The following is a 20,541-nucleotide window of genomic DNA, read 5'->3' on the forward strand; positions in this document are numbered from 1 at the left end:
AACCTACTTTTTTCAATATTGAGTTATGATGTAAGTGTTAAAAATCAAGCTGACAAATCAGTATTTGACAGCGAAATTTAGCACAGTGACAGAATTATACAAAAAAACATGAATGAAAACATATAAATAAAATGAAGATTAAACGGAAAATTAAACAGTATGTTTACAACAAATGTAAAAATGAAATTGCACAGAACAACATGACCTAAGAAAAAATGGGGGGCGGCGATAAGATAGACCTTAGCACAACACAATCGGACATAGCCGTTTTACAGGAAAAGGGATTCATACTAGAAAAAGTTATCGGAGAAGGATCTTACGCTAAGGTAATTTAACTATTCTGTAATCAATCATGCTATATTTGATTAGAATTCCCATAACTTGTGTTCATTTGAAGGTTTACAAAGCCACTCATATGGTAGACGAGACCCGGCATTCAATAATGGCCTGTAAAGTCATCGACACAGCTAAGGCGCCCAGGGACTATCTTACAAAGTTCTTGCCTCGCGAGCTAGATGTTCTGATACGCATCAACCACCCTCATATCGTGCACGTGTCCAACATATTTCAACGTCGCGCTAAATACTTTATTTTTTTACGATTTGCTGAAAACGGCGATCTGTTGGACTTTCTCACTCAAAACGGGGCAATACCAGAAAATCAAAGCAGACTGTGGATGAGGCAAATCATATCCGGCCTTCAATATATTCACACAATGAACATAGCTCACAGAGATCTAAAATGCGAAAACGTTTTGGTCACGGCCAATTATAATGTTAAAATAACTGATTTTGGATTTGCACGTAATGTGCGTCAACGAGATAGAGACGTTCTGAGCGAGACGTACTGTGGTTCTCTTTCGTACGCCGCTCCCGAAGTATTAAAGGGGGTGCCTTACATGCCTAAACTGGCCGATATGTGGTCGATCGGCGTTATACTATACACCATGCTCAACAAAGCTTTACCTTTCAACGAAACGTCCGTCAAAAAGCTGTACGAAAAACAGGTAATATACTTTTTAATACGCTTTTATTAACGTCAGACGTATGTATGTTTGTAACGGAATCTTTGAACATGATTTTAACCCCCTTCAAAACGTCGGATTAACTCGAAATTTGGTATACTTACTAAAAACCGATGACAATGCAATATTTAAAAAAAAAATTGAAAAAGTTGAAATTCAGTTAAAAAATGAGAAATAAGTAATAGTTTAAAAAAATAAAAAAATTACACTTTTATATTTATACACGCTTCTTTTTACAATAAAATCATTTTTTCTTACACTATTTTCAATTCAAATTCATTAAAATTTATTTTCTATTGTTTAGTTGGATTTTCTATAAAAGCGTAATTTTTTAGTTTTATTAAACTATTTTTTTTAATCAATTATAATTATTACAGACCCTATTTGTTTTAGTTTAATAGTCAAAACGAGTGTTTAATGAGTTCTTTACTTTGCGATTTTTATCCATTCGAAATTAAGGCAATAATAATAGGTAATATAAGTACAGTAATCGGCACGAGTCGTGAGCTCTCGACAAAAGAGTGGCGGCCGTCTGCGCATTGCACACTTAGGGTAAAGTTCAATGGATCACTCATGTATTTAATATAATTTGAACTTTACTCTTAATAACGCTATAATGCTGTGGGAAAACAGGTAATGCGCAAGTGGCGTTTCCGTACGACCGTTGTGAATCAGTTATCTACGGAATGTAAAGAACAGGTGACGCAGTTGATGGAGCCCGAGCCTAAATCTCGACCCACGGCAAGCGCTGTGTTCAACGGCACTTGGATAGGCATGGACTCGAGGCTTGCCAGTATGTAGTGAAGACAATTAAATTGATATTCAAATACCAAAAATTAAGCAGTCAGTCAAAGACAAAATTAAATTTATATTCAAACATCAAAAACTGAGCCGTCAATCAACTGCACTATTTTACATTTAAAACTACTTTTACGGTTTAATCTCGCGTTTTTTACGCGTTACGTTATACTACGCGTTACGTTACGTTATAGTATTATTTTCTGATGTTTCGAATATTTTAAGGTTTCCGTGATCTATGTATTATACCTATATACACGAAAGAAAAGAAAAAAACTCGATATTAAAAAGTGGTTTTAATAATTTTGTCTCTGACTCACAAAAACTAAGGAAAATATGATTTTACAGCTTTTTATTATTAGTAGCTAGTTCGCGTTTTTTTGAAGTAATGGACGCTATTCTGATGGTGATGCTCAAAATTGTTAAAAATAATTAAATATAGGCACTGGTCATTAAATATCTAGTTCATTTAAATGATTATTGCTAAACAATTTCCAGTGCTCTAATATTTCAGAACTAACATTTTTGGAGGAATCCCTATTAAAGCAAGCCCACGAAGAATCGCAAAAAAGAGATAATAGTACAGAGGAAGATAGTGAAGTGGAAAGGATAGCCGAACTGCGTCGCAAAGGACGCGGAAAAGGTAATTTCAACAAAAATTTAAGTCGTTGTGGCCTAAAGGATAAGACGTCCGGTGCATTCGTATCTAGCGATGCAACGGTGTTCGAATCCCGCAGGCGGGTACCATTTTATCTAATGAAATACGTACTTAACAAATGTTCACGATCGACTTCAACGGTGAAGGAATAACATCGTATAATAAAAATCAAACCCGCTAAATTATAATTTGCGTAATTACTGGTTGTAGGACCTCTTATGAGTCTGCACGGGTAGGTACTACCACCCCGCTTATTTCTGTCGTGATGCCATAATACGTTTCGGCTTGAAGGGCGGGGCAGCTGTTATAACTATACTTGAGACGTTAGAACTGATATCTCAAGGAGGGTGGCGCATTTACGTTGTAAATGTCTATGGGCTCCAGTAACCACTTAACACCAGGTGGGCTATGAGCTCGTCCACCCATTTAAGCAATAAAAAAAGAATATATTAATACGGGGGACTTTTAAATGTTTATGATTTGCAAAAAGTTTAATTAACGATTAGATCACTTTTTTAAAGTACACTACGGTTTTTTTATGAAGGAAGAATTACTGGTGGTCCGAAAGCTTTTCCAGTTTCACCGGAATAGGTACTGCGGTTTTATATCTCGCTCGTTCCTCTTATATTGATTAGGTATATATTGGATAGTTGCTAAATGGATTTGCCACAAGATACCTTAGCTGTTCCTAATAGGACATAATATTATCGAGAATTACCAGCAAATCTTTAGGTCGAAATGTCGGTCGAAATATCAATTTAAATTGGTGTGACGTTTGTTCTGTTCATCAAATTGGAATACATCATTGTTTTTTGTGGGAAATCCATCGTGACGTAATTGATTTTTTTGTTCAAATTACGCTCTGTTGAGGAAGCGCGAAAGTTTAATATCCAAAACAGACAGAACTACCAGTATAAACGAGTTTTTAAAACTTTTGTTTCGTTGTTTTGTTTCAGAGGGCTTGAAAGTATTGAAAAACGTTGACGCCAATTACGCTAAATCTCTATATTTATTCGAAAATAAGGATTGAAAATAATGAAAATCAGGTTTTGTGTTCATCCATTATTTATTTTAACTTTTTTACAGATTACATTTGATCTTAAGGTATCGTAAAAATGTTTTTAAATACATGAATTGTAAAAAAGGTTGGTTTATTTATTTAATGGTTTTTAAAATAGGACCATCAGTTTCAATATGTTGAATTATAAAGCTATGGAAGACAAGGGTAATCATGTAAAGGTATATTATTGTTCATTACATTTTGGCACGTTTCGATAACGGGACTATACTAATTAATAAATTACGATATGATTCAATAAGTAGTGTAAATGCTTCAAAAAATTTAAAACTGAACAGATTAGGCTTATTGGCCTGCGGAGCTATAAAACTTAGCGATATTAATCGGCAATATGAGCTTTAATTTTATTTATCAAAATTCTGTTATTTGTGCACAAGTTCATGATAGAAATCGATACTTTTTTTTTAATATCAAATCGATTTGCGCGGAAGCATCGCGTTTAAAAATCGATTTTTTTTTTCAATCTATTAAGTTTTAAGCTATTCCCTGAGGTAAAGGTAAAGATCAAAAAAGCTAGAACATAAATCAGCACGTCTATCGGTACCATCAAAAACTTGCACGCGGAACAGAAAATGTCAGTTATTCGTTTAAGATAAACCTTAAATCGTTAAGAACAACATTTTTATAAATACAATCCCTCAAATACTAACAATGATAAATATATTATAGTGAATAACTTTACAGTTCCCTCAATATTCTATAATATATAAATATTATAAACGGTTATAACCCTTAATACTAAATGAATAAATTTTAGAAAATTGAAATGAGACCAGAATAATATTGTCACCTTTCAGTCGTTTCCTAATTAGCTACTTAATTTATTTATCAGTATAATAAAGTGCTAAGTACCTTTAAAATATATATTTTTAGTGCAATTACTGTTTCGAGTGAAACATGTGGTGGGTCATTTATACCCAAAGCGGTCATTGGTAATAATGAAAAAAAGGCGTTAAAAACTGCTACCAAGAGACAGTTGAAACCTCATTTGGTAGCCTATCAAAAAACCCTATTTTTAATTTAGATTTGTATACTATAGATATGATACTAAGATAGTCTGATATATATTGGAAAGTCAATTGAATAAAAAGTTTGGGAACATATAGTTTAGTTATAAATTTATTAAGAAACTATATAAGGGGCTAGTTACAGTTGCGTTCAGTAATAGTTTAGAAGTTTAAAGAAATTTTATGAAATATGTATGTATGTTAGCACTACAAAATGTGTATTATATTAATTGATGGGCAGCTTAGTTATGTAAGAGCATCTACATTGGAATGTCTATTACAAATTATGTGATATCGGTTTTGTGCACATTTCATCAAGTTTCATTCACAACACACAAATAAATATTAATTATATTCAGCATTCACTTTATAAGACTAAACATAAGTTAAAATAATTTTAATTTATTTTCAATAATCGATCCTACATACGTTACTTAACACGAAAGGATAGATATTTTTGGCAGTCGCCCCAAATGTTAATGCGTTTTATTTTTTACTATAGGGTGTACCTTGGACTCGATAAACAAAGATAAATAGTAGTGACATAAATTAACAAGGAATTTATAAGATTTTAATTTAAAATTTTAGCACCAAATAAAATACTATAGTAGAGTAGGGTTAGCGCAATTTTATTTAATATGACGTTAAAATGTTAAAATTCCTTTGATAGGACGAATTTATGAAATGCGTTTTAAATTTTGCATTATATATTAGTTGGTCATTACAAACAAACACGCCTACGTTTTTATGTCGGATAATTTTCGCCTTTTTTCATTAAATTCAGCCGTGCAATTATCTTTAACGGCAATTTTCGCTTCACAGATTCCCCCTCTTAAATAATTTTTCAGTAGAGGTAATCTCTTTATTCGAAGTTGTAGTATGCTTTCCGACTTTGCTTAGTTAGCAACATTATACTGTGTTCATATTATACAGGGTGTACCGTAGTTGAACCGAAAGTAAAATGAATATTTAGTAATAATAATCACATTCTTACTGCTGCAGATTCGATATCTTGCAAGAAATAAGAACCAAATACATAATGTTTCCGACAGTTTACAAGACCGACCCAAGAGATAAAGGTTCGTTCAATGGAAGCGAGTTTGGTTTCGTCATGTTTCAAAAAGATACAACACAATCTTACAGTTTTTTTTTTTAAATAGTATAGTCGGAACATTTATATCGCTGGGCCAACGAAATCCTTAAACGATTAATCGATATTATATCGATATACAGTTTGCGTATTATTATATCATTTCGATTCGGTGGTGATTTAATAGCACCCTGTAGATGCTTCAAGCGCCTCGTAAACGATCAATTGTTTGTCAACTTATTTGACAGCATGCAGCTTTGTTTGACGTATTTGATGGAAATCTTGACTGTCGGCGTGTTTGACAAACAAGTTTGAACGTGTACGGGAGTGTTTGTCAAACAAGATCTCACTCATTGCTCGGCACGACGTCTGTGTTACGGCGAGGAGAAAACCGATTCTACAGGCAAGTTAATAAACTTGTTTGATCTTTAGTTTGATCGTTTAAGCTGTTGTTTGATGAAAACATAAAGTTTGACAAACAAATTTGATCGTTCACAGGGAGCGTTAGTGATCGTTTATTTACGTGTGGTTTGGTCCAAGGCATGTGCGGAGCGCGGTCAGTGCGCACGCGCGGCGTCACGCGGGGGACAGACAGCCGACGCGACGCCCGCCGATACCGCTGACTTTACTCTCATCGTCTGTAATCATAGTTTACGTCGTTATAATTATATATCACGTTCCACATGTAGATAACTTTTTAAATATAGACAATCTCTCACTACGTTAATAAACAAAGATTAACGAAACTGCAGACTTTATGTGAAAATACTACACTTTTTTTTTCTTTCTTTATTTGGGAAACCAATAGTACAAAATAAACATAGATTATTGAAAAAAATAGCCAAAACAATAACAAAACATGTTTCCACTATCAAAATCACATAATATAAGTAGAGAATGAATATGAATGATGTTTATTTAATTTCAGCTGAAAAATTTGTTGATGGCGTCTTTTAAAATCAAGAACGAGAACCAATAATTATAGAGACGCAAAAAAAATTAAAAATGGAACATTCAAATTATCCAATATGGCGTCGCTGTTAAACAATTTCTTGTGCACTGGCTATGTTTAGCTACTAGCTTATGATTACACTATTGATTGTTATTCGTTGTTACATTAACAACCAGCAATGTACGTTGTAAAAATCTGGTTACAGTAATCCAGAGGCAGTATTTATTAATAAAAATTGTAAGTAAAATTAACTCAAATTAAAAGAAAGAAAACCCAAACCAAAGATATTACCAAACCACCATTGAAGTTAAAAGCATTTTGATTAAACAAACTACCAAACTTTAACTGTTAAATATAATAAAAATTAACAATAAAAATGTATACGGCCACATACCATTTCCGTTTCTTCTGATTAATACGTTTTTCTCTGTGGCTGATATGAATTCGTTAAATCAATAGAACTCTGAGCTTTATGATATTTTTTTTCACAAATTTTTTTATTTTATTTTTTTATTGCTTAGTTTGTGGACGAGCTCACAGTCCGCCTGGTGTTAACTGGTTACCGGAGCCCATAGACATCAACAACGTAAATGCTGCCGCCCACCTTGAGATACGAGTTCCAAAATCTCAGTATAGTTACAGCGGCTGCCATACCCTTCCAACCAAAACGCATTATTGCTTCACGGCAGTAATAGGCAGGGCGGTGGTACCTACCCATGCGGACTCACAAGAGGTCCTACCACCAGTCAGAACCAATTAAAATCATTAATACTCTCTTTTAGGGCGGCGATGAGAGCGATTACCGAAGTCTACGTACAAAACTTAAACGCCATCTTTAAATTAAGTTTCGGCGGTAAATAAGGAATAGTCCAACCTTTACACCGAGATGTATTCGCGGGTCAAGTAGCAAAATGTTCATAACCATGTTAATAACAATGCCAATATTTGTGTTGGCAATTTTTTTTTTCTACCTAAGCTGATGGTCTAGAGAGACCATATCAGCGTCGCCGGGCTAGTAGGTGAGCTCACGGGACTCAGACCTGACGACGATGCTAACACGAACCCTAGCAAGAGCCGTGCTTCTCAGAATCTACCACCGGATCGGAAAAGCGACCCACTGAGAAAATCCGGCGAGAAACACAGTGGGCTTTGGCGTACCGCTTCTGAAATATATAATAGCGTGGTATGTGACGTGTGCATGTATATTAGTATTGTTAGTAGTGCGACTTACAGGCGATGTGGGCACGTCACCTGAGCACTCGTCTCCGAGGGGGCACACCAGTTCGCCTATCTCTAACTCCTCCTTGCTCTTCTTACGTTTCAACGAGAACTGACTTTTCTTTGGTACCTGAAATAGATCGGGAAATAACATTGGTTAAAAGTGAAAATGCACCAGCGATCACACAATTAAAATAAAGTATAATACTTATAATGTACGATAATAGGGTAAACCATTTGTATTATTATTGGTTAAAAATTAAAAAATAATAATTTCGTAATTAACACTGCATACTTGTTAATATGTTGTATATGTCAATTATTTACAGTTACTTCGCTTTTATCCCCGTAAAAGAGATATTAATAATATTGAAAAAACCCGGTGCAAATTCTGTTTGTGCCAAATCCTAACTATTTTCATGTTATTTTCTTGGATAACCAATCTGACTGTGATATCCGACTCGAAATTCAGTCAAATATATAGTCATAATCTAATTAATTCGAATCTAGATACAACATGAATACACGGTATTCCGAACACGTAATATTTGAACATCAAGAACGCTACTTAGTAGAAAGCATGAGACGATAATGAAAAATGCTGACAGTTAATGGAAATATAGTTTTTACAGATAATTTAAAATATTTATATAGTAAATACCTTATATTTGGTTGTTGCTGTGAGCGGCTGGTAGCCGAGCGTCTGCTCAGCGTTTCTTTTCTGTTGGATCACATCTCTGCCTAAGAGATCGTTGAATCTAGAAAATTGTAAATATAACAGTGAACTTTTTTAAATTTCACCAGGTACATTTTACCAGTTACGAGCCGTCAAAGGACTAGAACATTACGTAATAAAGAAAAATATACCTATAAATACTTTGTACAGTTTTTTTTCTATTTCATTTTATTTATTAGGCACATAATACACACCACAAGCTAAAAAGATACATAAAAATAAAACAAGTAAAAAAAGCAAAATCTGGCTTGCAACATAAGCCAGGTTCGCACGATTAAGCAAGGCAAAATATGTGTTGAATTTGTACACAACGGTATACGACAAAACAACACGATAACGAAAACTAATTTAACTTATAATGTAAGAAAATAATTTTACTCACAATATACATTAAACAATTACATTACTTAACCTACTATTAATGTGGAGGATGCCTTTGAGAGCTTTTTAAAAACGTCACTAACCTACAAGTGAAGTATTAAACTTTTCTGAAGTATTATACTTAAACTATTATTTGTTTTTATAACACACCTCTGCGTTAGATGTCTCCGTAACAGCGTCTTGTTGGCGGGAATGTTCAGCAGCGCGGCCAGGAGTTCGGCGGTGAACCGTGGCTCCAGCAGCATGAGTCCGCCGTGGACGCCTGAGAGGTTTGGGACAGCACTTCGATTAGCAGGGATACAAGGATGTGTTTGTAATTAAATAAACGAAGAATCAATTGTATTCCAACAAATTATCGGATTACAATGGAACTTACACTGTCATTAATGGAAATATAAGGTTACTTGTTTCTCACGCAAATGTAACGCGCAAGTGATTTAGCAGAGACAGAACCGGTTACAGTCCTCGCCGAACCTGGCGCTTGCGATGAAGGGCTCGACGAGTAAATTAACCCTCAGATACAGCCCATTGTGTTTCTCGCCGGATCTTCTGTGGGTCGCGTTTCCGATCTGGTAGTAGATTTTGCAAAGCGCTACTCTTACTAGAGCCAGTTTTAGCAACACTTCCGGTTTGAGCCCCGTGAGTTCACCTACTAGTTAAGGTTACGCTGAAATAGCCTCTCAAGGCTATCAGATTAGGTGGAAAAAAAAAAAAAAAATCCCCGACCTATTATAAAAAAAAACGGATTTATGTGTTATCTTGGAATTTACTTCAATTTGTATACCTATTCGTATCATATTCGTAAAAAATTATGGTAACGCCTCGCCTACTAGCTCGGTGAATCTAGAATAACCGAGGTTACTAGAATAGGTAGGAAAAAAAAACCAGTCGTCATGTTTAATGTTAGTCGCAGCACAGCCAGCTTCACTGTTAGTACAATAGTATTTTTTTTATTGCTTAGATGGGTGGACGAGCTCACAGCCCACCTGGTGTTAAGTGGTTACTGGAGCCTATAGACATCTACAACGTAAATGCGCTACCCACCTTGAGATATAAGTTCTATAGTATTTTTTTAATTTTTTTTAATTTTTATTTTTAGGAAGACAAACAGTGAACTTAAACTATATAAACTCTAACATTACAACTAAACACCATTTAAATGTCTCCGTATTTAAATAACTACAAACGATTTGGGTGTCGCATCGCTTAGAATTAAATAATTAACGTAAAACGTAAAACAAAAACAAAACAATTTGAGAAAAAAAAAACAGAAAAACTTAGTAAATAGAAAATAATTAAATAAATATTTATTCAACCATCGACTGACTAATGTTCTCCTGATACTCTTAGTAGAAGTGTTGAAAATGTCCAGTTCGGGGCAGTCAGCTAGAGCATTGAAACTGTTAGCAGCTCCTACAAAGTATGCTTTTTTTTTTCCTACCTAAGCTGATAGCCTTGAGAGGCTATTTCAGCGTAACCGTGGCTAGTAGGTGAGCTCACGGGGCTCAAACCTGACGACGATGCTAACACGAGCCCTAGCAAGAGCCGTGCTTCGCAGAATCTACCACCGGATCGGATACGCGACCCACTGAGAAGACCCGGCGAGAAACTCAGAGGGCTGTGTCTGAGAGTTAATTTACTCGTCGAGCCCTTCGTCGCAAGCGACGGGTTCGACAAGAACGGTGACCGGTGCTTGAAGTACCTAGAAGCACCGTTAGTGGATCGGGAGGATCCGAGATGACGTGTTTTGGTCGACGTCGACTGCTTTCCATTCTGTCCGCAGGATCGGGAATGTAGTTACCGGCGGCCACGATGAGAGAGTTCTCGTGTCGTCAAAGTATGCATTACGTCTGTAATTTGTATCATAGTATAGTTACAATATATAACGGACATTACCAGCGCCTCGGAGATTCGGTGCGTACTCCGCAAGGTCTATCTCCTTGAGCCACTGCATGACGCGGTGCGACGACCAGCGCGCCAGCTCCGCGCCCTCCACGGTCTCCGTCTCCCCCTCAGCGTTGACCGTCTCCACGCCGCGACGGATCATCGTGTCCGGATTAAACTTGTTGTCTCGCAGCACTTGAATTCCTGTAGTTTTTTTTTTCAAGAGATTTTATGACCTGGTAACTGAGACCTTTAAGTGATGTCTTATTTTAATTTATATTATTCATATTTTTATGAAATATGATATTATGGAGTGAAATGAAATGAAGATGATTAATTTGAGACACTAATCAAATGGGATGAAATTAAATGAAATAAATTGAGATGATATGGGATGTAATATAAACTCAGTAAAATGGTGGTCATTTACAAAGATTTTTTCAGTGGACTTTTTGGAGGATCCCGAGAAGTTACGTTCAGCGACTTTGTTTCATTTTCCCACATTTGTGCACTTTCACATATATTAAACAGTTAATAAACCACCATTATTACACATTTAAACGCGAAGAAACACTAAATAGACAAAATAAAACAAATCACACAACTTTACTCCTCGCGTTCCCGCCAAAAAGTCCCCTGTAATTTATAAAGTGGGATATAAACGGAGCGTTGTCTCGTGTCGCGTCCGGGGCGTAGATGGTCGGGAGTAGGGCCCTGAAACTGCGATACTTTAAGACAAATAATTGTTTTTGTATGGAAACTATCGCCATCTTGTAGCGGATGCCACTAAGCTTATATGTTGTTAAAGTTAAGGTGTAAGAAATGAATAATGATAAAATTTAATCAATTTGTCTATAGACAAATTTATCAATTTGTATTAGTTTTTGAAAATTAACAAAATCCTTCATTAAAAATATAATATAGGATAAGTAATATGTTACTGCCATCTACAAGAACAATGAGAAACTAATCGAAGCGAAGCCGTAGTGGCCGACGCCCGTAAACATTTTTGTTGAGGGCTTGAGTTGCTTGCCTATGAGTAATTTATGTGTGTTAGCTATGGTCGGGAGGGCGGCGCACCTCTGCGGATGGAGAGCGCGTGCAGGGCGTGCGCGACCCGCAGGTGCGCGTGCAGCTCGTGGTGCGTGAGGCGGTGCAGCGCGCGCCCGTCCAGCGCGGCGTCGGCGGCGGCCTCGCGCGCGCCGCACACGCCCACGTCCTCCAGCCAGCGCAGCACCCACGCGCCGCTCAGCGCGCCCGCCGCCGTCAGCAGCTCGTCGCCGTGACTGCCCTGCACAGAGATTACAGACTTCCTTCATACATTACAGAATTGATTACTTTAAACTTTTGTATTTATCTATATATTTATACGTGAAGGAAAAACTTTATATCCCTTTTTACGAAAACTGCGCGGACGGAGAAGTATGAAATTTTCCACACTTATAGAGAATATAGAGAAGGAGTGCAGAATAATAATATTTTTTTTTTAAATTATGCCTAAAAATACATTAAATCAATAAAAAAAACATTACACAGACTACCATGTATTTGACGCACACACGCACGCATACTATTTATTTATTGTCAGACTTTTGTTCTTGACGTCTGTGGTCAAATAAAGAATAGATTAAATATTGTTTGTCTTTATTAATATTTTTCTATAGTGTAGTCTTGGCGAAATTTGTGATTATAGAAGTACAATAGTCTTTGAAAATGGAATCATAATAGTACATAATAGTACATACAATCTTATAATTTCAATTAATTACAGTCAATTTTCGAATACCGGGCGACCACTAGTTTACATTATGAACACTATTATTTAAAGAGTTCTGACCACATTTTTTTTTGTTTTATATTTTCTCGATTACGGCGCTTTTGCAAAGATGTTAGCAGTAGACTATTTCGTCTCTTAATAATATAATCTAATCTTATAATAATATAATCTTAATATTGCTATTTAATATCTTTCTGATCTTTTTTGTGTGTTACAACTAGACCTAGATGAGTCGCCCCGATAATTTACATTTATAGCATCGACAGTTTTTTTATTCTAACACTTTGAGAATCCATATTTTTTTACTAAGCCTAAATTAGAATTGAAATCAGGAAAATAAGATTACCATGAGTTGAACCATGACTTTTCGTTACTACAAATAATTTGTATCGAATCTTTACCCACCAATAAATCCATTATAGCCAAGAGTATCTTCTTCTTGTGCATAGGATGTTTGATGGCCAGCTCCTTCTCGATGGTGCTGTGGGAGGCATTAGCGAGGACCCCCCTAGCGTCGCCGGCGCCGAGCCACGCCCTGGCGGCGGGCGCGTACTGCTCCATGCCGATACTCTCCAACCAGCCGCAGGTCGTTTCGCAGTCCCACTGTCGGATGTCTGTCGTCTGCCTGAAACGAATCATAATAGTTTTATGTTAAATATACCACAGGTTTATTTTTTTATTAACGTAAATAACACAATGTCCATCCATCACGAGCTATGTTGTATTTCGCTACCCCTAGAACCGGAAGGGGTTTAAATTGCATAGCAACATCGTTTGAAACTTCTGGGTGTGCGGAGGGATTGTGGTTCTCTGTGTTATATCTCATATGTTCCATGGGGAGTGCTCTGAGGAATTGTGTTAGATAATATCTTCATCTAGTTTTTACCATCACACTGTCCGCCACTCACAGGGCAATTCGAGAGATTTTTTTAGCACAGCTTTGAAACGAACTTCCCTCCATCGCGTTTCCTGGGAACTAGAACATATCTAGTGGGTGGGTTCGGGTTGCGAGACAGATGGGGCGACATACCAGGGCATCGTTTGTTGCTTCTGTCGGGGCGTTGAGGAGGCTCGGAGCGAGGACCGACTGAACTCGTCCCCCTCCAGCCGCACGGAGCCGCTGCCGAGCCGCGAGCGGACCTCACGGAGCGACGGCGAGGGACTGCCGCGCGGTATCGCCTCCTCCTTCTCAACTGCAAGTACCGACAGCACCACAATCAATACGCACGCACGAGTCGTTCCGGACTGTCGCGGACTCGGTTCCCATTAGTTTAACAAAACATAAAGCCCTTCCCGAACTTAACACAGCGTACTACTACTACCAGACTTTTGAACACACAGCGACCGTTGAAAATTACGATTATTAATAATAACACATACATTACTAGACAAATCGTCTTTTCGCATTAAAAGTGTACAATTTCCAAAAATATTCGAAATTGAGTTAATATGCGGAATCATTCGGTATCAGTACCAGTATTTTTCTCATAACTACTGTCAAAAGAGCGTAGTTTAGTGTTGGTTTTTTTTTTAGTTTTCCTATATTTTGACTACAATTAACAAAATTAATACATAATTTTATCTTACTTTAAAAGACAGATAATGTTACTGGTAAAAACTAAAAAATAAATGTTGCAAAGATGATTAATATTAAAAATATCATATGTTAAACCGGTTAAAACACTCTCCTGTAAAATTTAGTATGTTTTGAGATTACACAATTGTAATGCGAGAAGACAAAATCTGCGAGCAATAAATACATTAGTATTAGGTAAATCCCTAATACTTTTGGAAAAAATTATAGTACCTACTATAAATATAATAAAGCCATTTACATGCTCTGCATATACACACACACACTTTTGCAGCCGTTAAAATATTCGAATACAACAGCGGGGCAGACAAAACGTTTCAGAAATAATAAACAACACCGGCCAAATTCTCAATGGGGGTTCCGTATTAACCCGTTTCCGGTGAAAATTTTTAGTCTTCAACTCTACCTTAACCAACTCCTATGAGTAGGTTCTTATAGTCTTACAGTCATTCCTTTCCAAATATTAAACCCTTCAGCAGAGCGAGAAACAACGATTTTAGTCATTTTCAAAATTCAAAAAATATTGATGTCATTTTTAATGTCAATATAATAATAGGTAGACTGGAGTGATCTTTTTTTTAATTTCCTCGAATTTTATGACCGAATTATTTACCTTTTTTATTCGTGTGAATGAGCTGACGGCTCACGATATGTATGCCGCTTCCCGGAGTGGGATATGAGACCCAATTCTCTGCGCGATAATAATTATAATCCTATACCAACATAACTTTGGCCGGAGGGATCTTAAATTCAAACAACGGCACGATTCTATATAATCATCTATACTAATATTATAAAGAGGAAAGATTTGTTTGTTTGTTTGTTTCGAATAGGCTCCGAAACTACTGGACCGATTTGAAAAATTCTTTTTCCATTAGAAGCCGACATTGTCCCTGATGAACATAGGCTACTTTTTTTTTTAATTTTTTTTTTTTTTTTTGGTTTCATGTGTGTTTTAGTGGTTCCGAAGCGAAACGAGGGCGGGTCGCTAGTTAAAAATAAACCTGTTTACGAAATTAGTATACCAAGGTTCTTTAATTTTGGAAATGACATACGGAGCCCTGTTAATAATTATCAAATGGCGATGAGGTTGAAAAAACCAAATTATTTATTATAGTTCTTACATTCTGAGGATATATTATGATCATAACATGGAGTAGGATATTTTAAGGCCATTCACAAGCATTTCATTATTTCATCAATCAGGAACACTACATGCGTGATTTACAGTAAATATTTATTCGTATCATACGATACAAGTGTGAATGTTATAGTATGCAAATTATTTTCATACTATGAATTTCTTTAACTAATATGGCACACAAACTCTAGGACATTGTTTGAAAATATAATATTATATGAATCAATTTAAGTTGACATGCGTTTCCATAAACGATGTGTGTAAGTGCATCCCATAAATTTGTTCCTAAACATAATTAAAATTTTTAGCAAAATTTTGTTAATTAAAAAATATCCATTCAGATATATAATACCAATAGATAATATTATTGATAAATTGAAAGCAAATTTATACCTTTAAATTGCTTTAGTTAAGTAATATGAAGTTTTTCAGTTATTTTAAAATTAAGATATTACCGTTTAGATCAGTGGCATGTTTTGAGTTAAAATTTTTTGCTTACTTTGATAACTAACTATTGTGATTACATTTTAAACAAAATTAAATAACGAGTAGGCTTATACAGGGTGTTTTTTTTTATTTAAATAAATCATTGCGTTAATCATGAGTCAAGCGAAAATTTTAGTCTTGCAAAAAAAGTGACATATACAATGTTCTAATTGAAATGAATCATTATTTTGTTTTATCTAACTCAATTAATGTCCAAGTGACTACACGTTTTTTTTTTAAAATTGAAATTCCGAATACAAATTTTTACTGTAAGTCACGTTTCTTTTGGGTTAGGTCTGCATCCTTGATAGGGTTTTAGCCTCATAGTTTAACAGGTTGCAGGGGTTGCAGCCTCGAAGTGGGGGGTTCTGCTGCTTCGAGGGTCGGAGATGGGGGTTTCAAAGCCTCTAGATGGCGTGTGGTATCGATAAAGACCTAGATTGGGCACCGAGTGTCCGCGCCCGCGAGCCACCACCATGCTGTGTTTGTTACCGAACGCGACGCGCGCCTCCGACGCGAGCACGGACGAGCGCGGCAGCGACGAGTACATGTGAGTGTTGCGCTCGATCTGACGCCCGTAGTTCGCTGGCGGAGTCTGTGCACGCAAAATCTTTCATGTAGCAAAAAGCTCGGATACAAATCCCACTTAACACGCCAAGTTACGTTTGTTACTGGGGGTAGAACCTCTTGTGAGCCCGCACGGGTAGGTACCACCACCCTGTCTAGTTCTTCCGTGAAGCAGTAATTCGTTTCGGTTTGGGGGGCGGGGTAGCCGTTGTAACTGGGCTCCAGTAACCACTTAACACCAGGTGGGCTGTGAGCCCGTCCACCCATCTAAGAAATAAAAAAAGTTCTTCGATTTATGACTATTAAATTATTGGTTTACGATGGAATAATGAAAATAAATAACGATGAAAATCCAAGCTTTTTTACTTTTTTTTCCCTTCCACTAGCCCTAACAAGAGTAGTTGCACCGGATCGGAAACGCGACCCACTGAGCAGATCCGGCGAGAAACTCAGTGGGCTGTATCTATGGGTTAATTTACTCGACGAACCCTTCGTTACAAGCGACAGGTTCGGCGAGGACAGTGCTTGAGGTACCTAAAAGCACCGTTAGTGGATCGGGAGGATCCGAAATGACGTGTTTTGGGCGACGTCGACTGTTTACCATTCCGCAGGATCGGGAGTGACTATTTTATATAATACATACATAGAATAAATAGTTTACAATGCATACACTTGCAACCGTCCACTAGCAAATAAGGCACTAATAGACATTAAGGCAGCGGTCGGGTTAAACTTTTTTAATTATTACCCCAAAATACAATACCCCCAATAAACAAAAAAAAACGAAATCGCTACTTTTTAGTATCTTTCATATTATAGCCCCCATGATAATTTTGAAAAGAGAACAATAACTAAACATTAAACGAATCTAAAGAAGTTTCAGTTCAATATATACTTTTTACTCACAAAAGTTTTATTTTTACCCCCCAAAATTTCATTTTACCCCATTTGGGGTAATTTACCCCGGTTCCCCGACCGCTGCAATAAGGGGAAGTTGTATCTCGTGATCTTCTAGCAGATCGTAGTAATTAGTACATTCAGATTAATTTGGTGTAAAGATAAAGTAATGCGATGGTGAAGTATTCTTTTGTTATTGAAGTATTTGTATAGTTGAGATTGAGTCCTGACCCGGGGCGGGGCGGGTCTGGCGGGGGGCGCGGGTCCGGGGCTTGCGTCGGGCGGCGGAGACCGCTCGAGCAGGCCCCGCTCGGCCGCGCGGAGACGAACCTCACTTAGTTTCGACAGCAACTCCAGCTTTTGCGTCTCCAGTGAAGAACGCTGTAGCATTTCCTGAAAAGAGAATTTTTCACTAATTTCGTGACGCTAACCGGAATATACAATTATCTCTCCTCCCTCGTTCCTAACTTTATAATCAAACTAGCCGTACTCGCCCGCTTCGCTGGGCATTTAAAATTAACATTATTGTTTATTGTCATTATTATTAGGGAGACCAACACTCATATAAATATTAGCCTATCCATTAAGTAGGTACATGTATTTTCTACATGGATACCAAGTTTCAAGTTAATTGTATGCATGGTTCAGTAGTTATAACGGAACATCCGTAAAAACCACTGTAGATTTATATATTAGTATACCTAGTCAGGTCATAAATTCTGTCACATGTTTAATGTAAAATAATTGAAACAAGTTTATTCATTATGTAACCATTCATATACCAAAATGAACTTAACAAAACATAGATTCTTATGACACTAAAGTTTATTCAAAATGACCTCCGTCATTTTGAATACAGGCCTTCAATCTGCGCGGCCAGTCGTCTATCGCAGCACGAACGAGGTCCATGTCAATATCGGCGGCTGCCTTAATCAAGGATGTCTTGAGTGACTCCAAATTGGGATGAGGCTTTGAGCACGCCTTTTCCTCCAAGTGTTGCCATATCTTGTAATCTAACGGATTCAAATCTGGACTGGAGGAGGGTCAGTCTTCGTGCCGGATGAAGTCGATTTCACGCGCCGTCAGCCAGTCTTGTGTGCTCTTCGCTCTATGAGCTGGCGCCGAATCTTGTTGGAATACCCAGTGTCTGTTATTGCACATGGTATGAGAAACAGTTTCCACAAGGTTCGTCAGGACTGTATTTTGATACACAACTGCATTCGTTTTTACACCTTTCTCACAAAAATGTACCTCTGTTAAGCCCCAATAAGAAACTCCCAACCATACCATGAGCGAGGATGGAAAATGACCTCGTTGGACACGCGGAATACGCTTGCTCGCTTCTTCACTACTGTGTGCGTACACCTTATCATTTTGTTTGTTGTAGCTCTCTTCTACGGTAAAATTTTTTTCATCCGAAAAAAGAATTTCCCGATATTTTTTTCCCGCGTACCGCTTCAACAAAGCGCGGCATCTCTTCAGTCTCAGGTCCATTAGACGAGCATTCAAACGATGTCCTGTTTTTCTTCGATATGCCCGAAGCCCTAAGTCTTCATTTAACACCCTTTTCACCGTGGTTCTGCTTAACCCCATCTGAAGGGCCAACAGTTTCTGCTTACGTTTGGGAATTCTTTGAATTCGCGCCTTCACAGCTTTTATCACTGCTGGAGTCCTAACAGACCGAGGGCGACCACTTCTTGACCTGTCATCTACACTAGAGTCTTCATTGTATCGTTTGATGGTACGATAAACGAATCTTTTGATTATATTCAAATTTTTCAGTATGTTAAAAATTTGAATTGGCGCGTAACCGCAACGATGCAACGCAATAACTGCAACACGGTCTTCTTTAAGCGTCCACTCCATATTTAAAAATGAGTAAAATTCTAAAAGTATACATTTTTATTTTCATGAACAATTCGAAATTCGAATTCAATAAACTTTTTTGTGGCCAGCATTCTAAAAGAAAAGTTTTTACTGTGTGACAATACTTATCACCTGACTAGTTATATTAATACGTGAAGCAAAAACTTTGTATCCCTTTTTACGAAAATTGGGCGGAAGGAGGAGTATGAAATTTTCCACACTTATAGAGAATATAGAGAAGAAGTGCACAATGCTAATATTTTTTTTTAAATAATGCATAAAAGATACATTAAATCAATAAAGAAAACATTACACACACTACATACCGTGTATTTGACGCACACACGCATGCATACTATTATTGTCAAACTTTTGTTCTTGACGTCTGTTGTCAAATTGGGAATAGATTAAATATTGTTTGTCTTTGTTAATATTTTTTATAGTGTAGTCTTGGTGAAATTTGTGATTCTAGAAGAATAAAATACAATCATAATAGTGTACAAACTTACAATTCCAATTAATTATAGTCGAATTTCGACTACTGCGGGATCTCTAGTTAGTATAGATGTACCGCTGACTTTGCAAGTTTAGTTCGGCTAATCCCATAGATTCTTGTTATTCTTTGACTCAATAATTTATACTATTCGAATTTAGTTACCTACAGAATGTATTAAAAAATCGCTGACTTTCAGTAGCATTGATTTTCACACCTACGCTGTAAACAAACAAGAGAAAGCTGCTACTTGCAAACGATAGGTCGTTTCGTGGCAGATTAAAAATAAACAAATCCGACCCGACTCCAACGAATTAAACAGATTATTCAACGCCATTCGCGTTACGACAGAAAAAAAAAAGTTTCTATATCAGTGGTTCAATAAAAAAAAAAACGCATCTGGCACAGATAGTATACAAATGGAAGCTACATTACGCAGATAGGAAACGGACTATAAAATTAGAACGATACGTACAATCCAGTAATGTTTCTTATAGTCTATTGCGGCATTACGACCTATTTTGTAGATTACAACAAATTTACTATTGAAATAAACATGTATCGATTGATACGAACGTTTGATATAGAACATTATAAATAATTATAGAAAAACTTATAAATCATGTGCTTTACGTAAATTAAGATTTACGAAATTGTAACGATACTAAACAGAGAAAGAATGTGTAGTAATTAATATGTACCATCATTCATTACTATCACTATAAGTCTTCATTTTAAAGTTTCGACTTATCGATCGGAATAATCAATAAAAATTGATTTGTGAAAATAAATGATTTTTTATAATAGATTTATTGCATGCCAAATGGAATTTTCGCGGGTAGGTATATAAATGTTTTAAAACTCCTTTTCTGTTATTCGTGTTAATACAATGTT

At 36.6% G+C, this 20,541-nt stretch overlaps 2 protein-coding genes across 11 annotated transcripts in view; one reads left to right on the forward strand and one right to left on the reverse strand.

The window, feature by feature from the left end:
- The first annotated feature begins 187 nt into the window (after window positions 1–187).
- Window positions 188–4,973, forward strand: LOC114249156 (testis-specific serine/threonine-protein kinase 6). 2 transcript variants are annotated; one of them, XR_016324104.1, is made up of 5 exons: window positions 188–326; window positions 398–1,006; window positions 1,658–1,821; window positions 2,337–2,465; window positions 3,437–4,973. XR_016324104.1 is itself a non-coding variant. In XM_089732425.1 (5 exons), exons 1-5 carry the CDS (start codon window positions 216–218, stop codon window positions 3,508–3,510), a joined length of 1,083 nt encoding a protein of 360 aa, XP_089588551.1. In that variant the 5' UTR covers window positions 188–215; the 3' UTR covers window positions 3,511–4,973. The 2 variants fall into 2 exon arrangements, 1 of the variants encoding a protein (XP_089588551.1); XM_089732425.1 differs by having other exon boundaries at window positions 1,658–1,817.
- Window positions 3,528–20,541, reverse strand: part of Liprin-beta (liprin-beta 1) — a 42,089-nt gene continuing 25,075 nt past the window's right edge. For 4 of the 9 annotated variants that reach the window (XM_089732422.1, XM_089732423.1, XM_028182622.2 and 1 more), the window contains 10 exons: window positions 17,520–17,681; window positions 16,260–16,419; window positions 13,634–13,796; window positions 13,009–13,228; window positions 11,907–12,117; window positions 10,839–11,030; window positions 9,093–9,204; window positions 8,487–8,583; window positions 7,839–7,955; window positions 3,528–6,293 (listed from right to left, as the gene is read on the reverse strand). In XM_089732422.1, the coding sequence (XP_089588548.1) occupies window positions 6,213–6,293; window positions 7,839–7,955; window positions 8,487–8,583; window positions 9,093–9,204; window positions 10,839–11,030; window positions 11,907–12,117; window positions 13,009–13,228; window positions 13,634–13,796; window positions 16,260–16,419; window positions 17,520–17,681 (1,515 nt within the window). In that variant the 3' untranslated portion in view covers window positions 3,528–6,212. Of the gene's footprint in view, window positions 6,294–7,697; window positions 7,956–8,486; window positions 8,584–9,092; window positions 9,205–10,838; window positions 11,031–11,906; window positions 12,118–13,008; window positions 13,229–13,633; window positions 13,797–16,259; window positions 16,420–17,519; window positions 17,682–20,541 lie in introns of those variants that run through there. The other 5 variants (XM_089732421.1, XM_028182625.2, XM_028182624.2 and 2 more) reach the window with 5 other exon arrangements.

Source organism: Bombyx mandarina, chromosome 13, assembly GCF_030267445.1.
Source record: "Bombyx mandarina strain Sakado chromosome 13, ASM3026744v2".
In the NCBI taxonomy this organism is placed as follows: Eukaryota; Metazoa; Arthropoda; class Insecta; order Lepidoptera; family Bombycidae; genus Bombyx; species Bombyx mandarina.

What these genes read in the sequence shown, in the direction of transcription:
- LOC114249156 (XM_089732425.1), top strand. Translation starts at nt 216, where the DNA reads ATGGGGGGCGGCGATAAGATAGACCTTAGCACAACACAATCGGACATA. An exon ending in GAGAAGGATCTTACGCTAAG is followed by an intron (nt 327 to 397) that starts GTAATTTAACTA and finishes GTTCATTTGAAG; the next exon opens with GTTTACAAAGCCACTCATAT. An exon ending in AAAAGCTGTACGAAAAACAG is followed by an intron (nt 1,007 to 1,657) that starts GTAATATACTTT and finishes GTGGGAAAACAG; the next exon opens with GTAATGCGCAAGTGGCGTTT.